Here is a 7,106-nt window from a genome sequence, read left to right as displayed (position 1 = left end):
ACTAAGTTCTCGGTGAAACTTAGCGGTGAGTCAAAATTTTCGGAGACACTGTTATTAAGATCGAGCTCACCGCCAGTTATAGTACGGCATGTCGCTAAGTTAACGTTACAGCTATGATGTGACAGAGTTCGATGGAACGGCGGAAAGGGCAATTCCCTGCGTACTTCGCAAGGCTAGATCCGCCTGCGACTGACATTCCCCTCCTTCTTGGTGAAGCTGACCTATGACATTGCTAGCAAGCATTTCCGCCTTGAGAGTCCAGTGACTCTCACAACGGCGTCTCGTGAATCGGCACCTCTTTGTGATTTATACTATATATGTCATTTGTATCTAAAGAACATCAAGCTTGGAGTTTAATTTTCCAAAGTGGGTCCAAGTGCAACAGAATATTGCTAAAGACTTAAGAGACAAGGTTCCTTGATATGACGCGCTAAGTTAATAATACATTTAGGAACACAGTGCCCGGGTTGCCAGGTTTGGCTACTTTGAGCCAATTTGGCTACTTCTTTTAGGCCGGTGGCGGGAGAAAAATCGTCTTGGCTACTGGGCAAGTTTTGGGTTTCCTTCTCGTTCCCTCGATTTGAACGAAACTATCTAATCTGGTGACGTCGCAGCCCCTAGCGTACGTGTATTTGGTGCAAAAACACCGCAGGCAATGCGTGTTTCCAGCTGTGCCAAAATCGCATTTGGTAGATTTATTGTACCATGAACTTTACCGAAGAGAATGGCTCAGTCGCCTAAGCAGAGGCAAAGGTCAATGGTGGGGACCATCAAATAAATATATAAAAAAGCTGCACGTTTATCGCCTGCCAGTCAAGCGGGCCTCGCGGGAAAACAAAAGGAAATGCTTTTGGATACGAGACTGGGACTCGTGGGAAAATGTTGCCTGGGGCCTCATTTTACAGACCACCTATTGTTTCACGCGACTTCAAACCGCTATTGGAAGTAAACAGGAATCCAAAACGCTCCGCATCCAGGGCGCTCTGCATCATCGACATTAGGCCTCGGATATGCGACGAACTACTTGTGTGATGTGTTAGGATTTAGTACGGACTGCGATTTGGCAATATTAACTACTCAGGCTTCGTCATCATGCAAGTTATGATTGTGAAAACGACTACAATTTATGCTTCTATGCCAGCAACTAGTTCAGTATTACAAATAACACGCACGGCGAAAAAGCAAGAGGGGACGCCGCCCTTGTGATTCTTTGCGCTATTATCTGAATCATGCACTACCAACTAGCCCATCAGTGTGAAGAGAGAGATGTGTGAAGAGAGTGTCATTTTTGCAACAACGCAAAGACTTCGTCATTCTGCACGAAATGATTGCTAGATTCAATAATTTAGGCTTGAATCTCAAGAGTTTTGATATTGAAGTGTTCATGTAGTACATATTTATATTTGCGCCGACTAACCGTTTATTGATTTAACTAAAACGTCGCAGTTGTTTTCACACACGCGTGGTTACTTTTAGCTATTTAACTCCCCTTGGCAAAAGTTGACTACTTTTTGGCTAGTTTTTCTGATTTTCTGGTTACTTTATATCTTTTCGACCTGGCATCCCCGCACATTGCAGTTCAATTCACAGCGATTCAGCTAAGAAGGCGACACGATTTGACGTTCACGGTCCCACTCGTGGCCTTTTTGGCCACGAATTCTTTACTGATCACACTCGGAGGAGGAGGCCGACGATGTGGTCGAGTGCATAGCAGTGTACTGAACGCCACTCTGCAAACTTTACCGCCTTCAGCGCATTGCTTGTTCTAAATGTGCATCGCCATAACCATAAGTAACCTTTGCCCTCTGAAATCACTTATTCAATGGGATTATGTCCGGTCGTGGAAGTAGGTTATGAATAGAAGAGCCATAAAACGAACGTAGACCCAAATCAGGATGTTACAGAAGCTGATGTTTCGAATTCCCCGCGTACGTCATGCCGTTGCTGCCATTTTACCCTACGTGAAACTCCATTTTGCCTGACAACATTGAAGTAAACGACACATTTCATAACATTTTGATCGCTACACTGGATTTCTTATTTAACAGTATTCATTGATTGCAGTTAAGATTAGTGGCAAATTATTCAACTGAACTGTCGCAGGTCGAAGGAAATGGATGACAACGCTGACTTGCGCCTAGTTGAAGACGCACTCGTATCTTACGCTGACCAGGGGGCCGACCTAGAGGGCGTCACCGACTGCTTCACGGCGGCTGTCTTCAAGTACTACTGTTCATGCTCGGAGACACCCGAGAGACCTTGTCACATTGTCCAACATCTGGCGGCTTTGAACGATCTGTTATTTTCCGCGAAAATGTAATTACGAGAAATACCGGGAACGTGCGGACAGCTCGCTTTGGTGAGCGTAGCACATTCCGGCCTGCACCTGCCGGAACCGCAGGATTTCCAGTCAAATCTGGGCGCCTGTTTGATGCACCGACTTTTGAAATGCCATCAATGCATTGCAGCTCTTAGCGTCACACCATTCCATTCCGAGAAGTGCGCATCGCTTCTTTGCGACGTACTTCCTTACGACGTACTGGTAACACTAAATAAATCTGTATTGATATTCTTGCTAAGTGAGTATGTAAAATGCAGCGTAAAAATCCCGAAATGCGTAGTTGAAGCCCAGCAAACTCTTCTGTCGACCACAAATATAGCCTGGCGCGTTACGTTGTCGACGTAGATAGCCCTGCGCTGTAAAACGAAATTGACGCAGCCCTTCTTAAACATTTTATATCTCTCAGCAATGTCGGAGCTTTCCTTTCACGACTGCTTTTGCACATGTTGGTATTCTAACCCCTCACCCCCGTTCACCGTCTTTTGTGTTGTGCCTTGGGGCCTACGACGTGATAACCAATGAATTGAAGCTACAATTTTAATTGAATAAGTGCCATAATATACTTGTAATGCGCAGTAAAAAATTGGAAACTCTTCCCTACGAGCCGCATATTCAGAGGTTAAGATGGTGGAATGGAGAAATACCACAAGTCACACGGACATTGTTGCGAACTGTGTTCGATGTTCCTAGTTAACGAACACCAAGCGTGGCTGGTGTGCCTGTGGAATATCAGTGAAAAGGCAGGTAATATTTTTAGATCAATAACCGTTCATCAGACTATCATTGAATGAGCGTAAAGTTAATCTAATCACTTTGACTTGAGTCAGGTTGATGTTTTTTATATTTTTTTACCACTCCAGCGCCCCTACATTTCAAACGCTGGCCATCTGCAACGATGCGGTGGCTGCTGGGCGCTGAAGAATCACACGCAGCACCACTGCCCAAACAGCGCCTGCGTCGTCAAGAACGTAGCCTGGTGTCGCAGCAGCGTCAACGTTGGCCCATCAGAAGCGCACGCGTGGTTGTACTGGCCATTCTGCCATGATAGAGTGTGCACATCAGGGACACCGTCTATTATTTTAGCGTTCGTATTTTACTTTTCTGCTTTTCCTGACTCTCCCTAACGCGATTATTAACGATATATTTTATTTGAAAGAAATATGTTTGCTTCATTACATAAGTTATCAGTAGTGTACTGATGTTTGTGTTTATGTCGGTACCCAAAAGCTGTGCGGCCCGAGGTGATTGCAAGCTGTGCTGATGGGTCTCTGATAAACCTTTATGAATCCTTGAAAAGTGAGGAGAGCAATTCCATGCAGTTTCTTCACAAGGTGGCAGCAATTTTCGTGCAGCAGCCGGGAAATTACAGCGCCGTCAGAGGTTTATCATATTGATACGAGACGCTGCAGTCGGCTACGTGATACGAGACGCCCGAGTCTGCGACCGCGGTTACATGAGACGCGCCTAGTGACGTCAGGAGGAGCGCTTGCTCCTGCACTTGTGTGGCAGACTCGTTTTGCCTACCAGCAGCAACGCACCGGGACGGCGTCGAGTTGCTACTCAATAAATGCTACGCAGTCTTATTAGCCCGTGTTGTTTACTTTAGCCTCTCAACATCACAAATGGTGACGATAATGGTGAAAACAAGGCGAGACGCAAGAAATAAGCGCTAAAGCGTGGCAACCAAGCTCTGAAAACCTCCGAGCTGGGCTTAACGCGACCACACCTTACGACAAAAGGCGACAAGACTTCGGAGATGGCAGCGTCCAGTCAAATTGGCGAAATTGGGAATTGGCCTTTTACGACACTGAGTGACCGGCTGTCTTGCGAAGAACGTCTCAGTTCTTTTTTGCGGGGAACGAAGTTCCGGAAGGTCCCAAGGTGCACGCCTTGCTTCGCATCTTGGGTCGAAGTACAGCCTCTTGAAGTTCCACCATCTTGTGCTCAGTGATTACGGTGCCCGACTGCTGACCCGCAGCTCGCGGGATCGAATCCCGGAGCCCTCCACTACGGCGTCTCTCATAATCATATCGTGGTTTTTTACGTTAAACCCCAACAATTATTATTATTATAGCCTCTTGAATCTATGACTGCACCAGAGAAACCGTCAGAAAAACATGCTGTAGTAAGGCTGCACTCAAGTTGCAGCGTAAGAAAAGACGTTCCAGCAACTAACACAATTGCTTCGCAATCACTTGAGCCCGAGAGTGTCAATTGTGATCGGAGAGCTAGCAAAATTTCACAGGAGATGTCAGCTGCAACGTGCATGCACCACACAGTATGTAGCCTAGCTCAGCACGCGCTGTATGCTGACGACATTACCATCTGGGCTAAACACGGATCGGTAGGAGATATTGAAGCCAACCTGCAGCAAGCGGCGGAGATCGTGGACGCCTACGCCCGCCGCTGCGGCCTTCAATGCTCCCCGACTACATCGGAATTTGTGCACATCTGCCCCTCGCAAAAGTGCACTACCAAAATTGAATTGTCCTGAAAAAGCGGACCCGTCCCTGAACACGATGAGATCAGAGTACTGGGTCTGTTTATACACAAACATCGCAGAGCAGACACAACATTGGCCAAATTGCGTAAGGTGGGGGACCAGGTGGGCCGGATGGTCCGCCGGGTTTCCAACAAACGCGGGGGGTTACGTTGCAAAGACGCCTTGCGGCTGGCGCATGCGTTCGTGACCAGTCGAGTCCTCTACTCGGCTCCTTACCTCCACCTGCGCAAGTTTAATAAGAACGCCCTTGAGGTGATTCTCAGGAAGATGTACAAGCGTGCCCTCGATCTCCCGATAACCACGTCCAACCAGCGCCTTATGGGCCTGGGGATGGTCAACACTTTCGCAGAGCTGCGGGAGGCACACTTGACCAACCAATACACAAGACTTTCAAAAACGACGTCGGGACGCCGCCTATTAGCCCGACTACACATCCACCACCCAACATTGACGGAAGAGCGCGTACGCATCCCAGAAGTCTGGAGATACGCCCTGCACGTGCGCCCTCTTCCGGCCAACATGGCACGTGACGACCACAGTGGCAGGCGCCTTGCGCGGGCGGAGGCACTGGCTCGCCACTATGGGAACAAACACGGTATCTTTTACGTGGACGCCTCCGGTCCTCACCATGGGGGTTGGTACACGGCTGCAGTCGTCCACCAAAACGTCGCAGTGAACGGCCTAACATTCAGGGCACAAAATATAACACATGCGGAGGAGGTCGCCATCGCGCTAGCTGCCGCAGACCAGGACTCGCGCGTCGTCATTACCGACTCGAGAGGGGCCTGCAGAAATATTGAACAGGGGTACGCTCCTCACCTTGCGTATCGCATCCTGCAAGATAGCAATTACGTAGGGGCCCCCGCGTCCCGGATGATCATATGGGCTCCAGCTCATATGGGCCTCGAAGGCAACGAAACGGCAGACGCCGCTGCCCGCGCGCTCACTCTCCGGGCAACGCCTTCAGACCCTTCCGAAATGGATCCCGAACCCAATCCGGCCTTAACATATCGAGAAATTACTGAGTTCTATCAATTCGGCCACGCAATTTATCCTAAACCCTGTAAGGGCCTTACAAAGGTGGAGGAACGCACACTCCTCCGCCTTTACACCAAAACGCTGCTGTGCCCGGCAGTTTTAAAACATTTTGATCCGGCCTGTACAGGAAAATGCCCATACTGTGAGGAGAGGTCTTCGGACGTCTACCACATGGTGTGGGCATGCCAGTCAACCCCGAACCTCGCCCCAAAACCACACCCCACCCGGGAGGACTGGGAGGCAGCCCTGCTCGGCTGCTCCGACCTGGCGAGCCAGAAGGCCCTGGTCGACCGAGCTCGAGTCGCGGCGATCGCCAATGGGCTCCTGTAATGAGGAGCCCACCTAGTGCTTGTGAGGGGTGGCCCCCTCCGGGGCACCTCGCGCTTACTCCCTCTATATACCTCTAATAAAGTTTTTTCCTCCTCCTCCTCCGACAGATACCAAGCATCCTGACTCTTGAATTGCGGTGGAGAAAGCGACACGAGACGCCGGAGTCGGCGACTGGCGCTACACGACCCGTAGCGAGTGATGTTAGCGGGGGCGCTTGCAGCAAGCGAGCTCCGGCTCTTGCGCCGCAGACTCGCTTTGGCTACCAGGGGTAAATTCAGAAATTTTGTTCGGTGGGGGCTCTTCCCTGATCGAAGTGGGGGGCCTGGCCGGCAGATGTGGGCGTGTGTGATTTTGTGCTCTGTATATCATGGCAAAAACGAAAAAAAAATTGGGTGGGGAGAGGGGGGCATGGACCCTGTGTGCCATCGCTTGGCTACGCAACTGTAGTGGCTACCAACAGCAGCGCACCTGGACGTCGTCTAGTTGCTACACAATAAATGCTACGTCTAACTAGCGCGTCTTGTTTACTCTGACCAGCGAACATCACACAGATTAAGCCCTTGGACACTACTGCAGTTTGCTAGAGTATGTATCCTGGAAGACGATTTCGGGGTATTCTATAGCATCGCTGCCAAGGTCACGTAAGCCGCAGAACAGTTTTCACAAAATGATCTTGCGCAAAAACTGTTCGAACTCGGTAACTAAATATTTTTGCCAAATGGAAAAAGCACTTACGGAAGCATTTACTCTGTGAAGGTGGATAGCCAGCGAAGTATAACCTCGTCTCCATGATAATTCCCATGAAATGAGCGTGAAGTGCGCAAACAACACATTCATATAGAGGTATTCGTAGTTCGCGCGCTGCATTGACGGCTCAGCACGCTTAGTTCACGG

General features: G+C 49.3%; 1 protein-coding gene across 1 annotated transcript; it reads left to right on the top strand.

The window, feature by feature from the left end:
• The first annotated feature begins 4,871 nt into the window (after window positions 1-4,871).
• On the top strand, window positions 4,872-6,241 carry LOC125758074 (uncharacterized). The gene has a single exon (XM_049414757.1). The coding sequence runs from the start codon at window positions 4,956-4,958 to the stop codon at window positions 6,210-6,212; it is 1,257 nt and encodes a 418-aa protein (XP_049270714.1). The 5' UTR covers window positions 4,872-4,955; the 3' UTR covers window positions 6,213-6,241.
• The last annotated feature ends 865 nt before the right edge of the window (window positions 6,242-7,106 follow it).

The sequence above is a fragment of the Rhipicephalus sanguineus genome, chromosome 1 (assembly GCF_013339695.2).
Source record: "Rhipicephalus sanguineus isolate Rsan-2018 chromosome 1, BIME_Rsan_1.4, whole genome shotgun sequence".
NCBI classification, from domain to species: Eukaryota; Metazoa; Arthropoda; class Arachnida; order Ixodida; family Ixodidae; genus Rhipicephalus; species Rhipicephalus sanguineus.
The sequence above is the reverse complement of the archived record's forward strand: the minus strand, read 5'-3'. Positions and strand labels throughout refer to the sequence as shown.

Excerpts from the sequence above, each read along its gene's own strand:
- LOC125758074 (XM_049414757.1), top strand. The coding sequence starts at position 4,956 with ATGGTCCGCCGGGTTTCCAACAAACGCGGGGGGTTACGTTGCAAAGAC.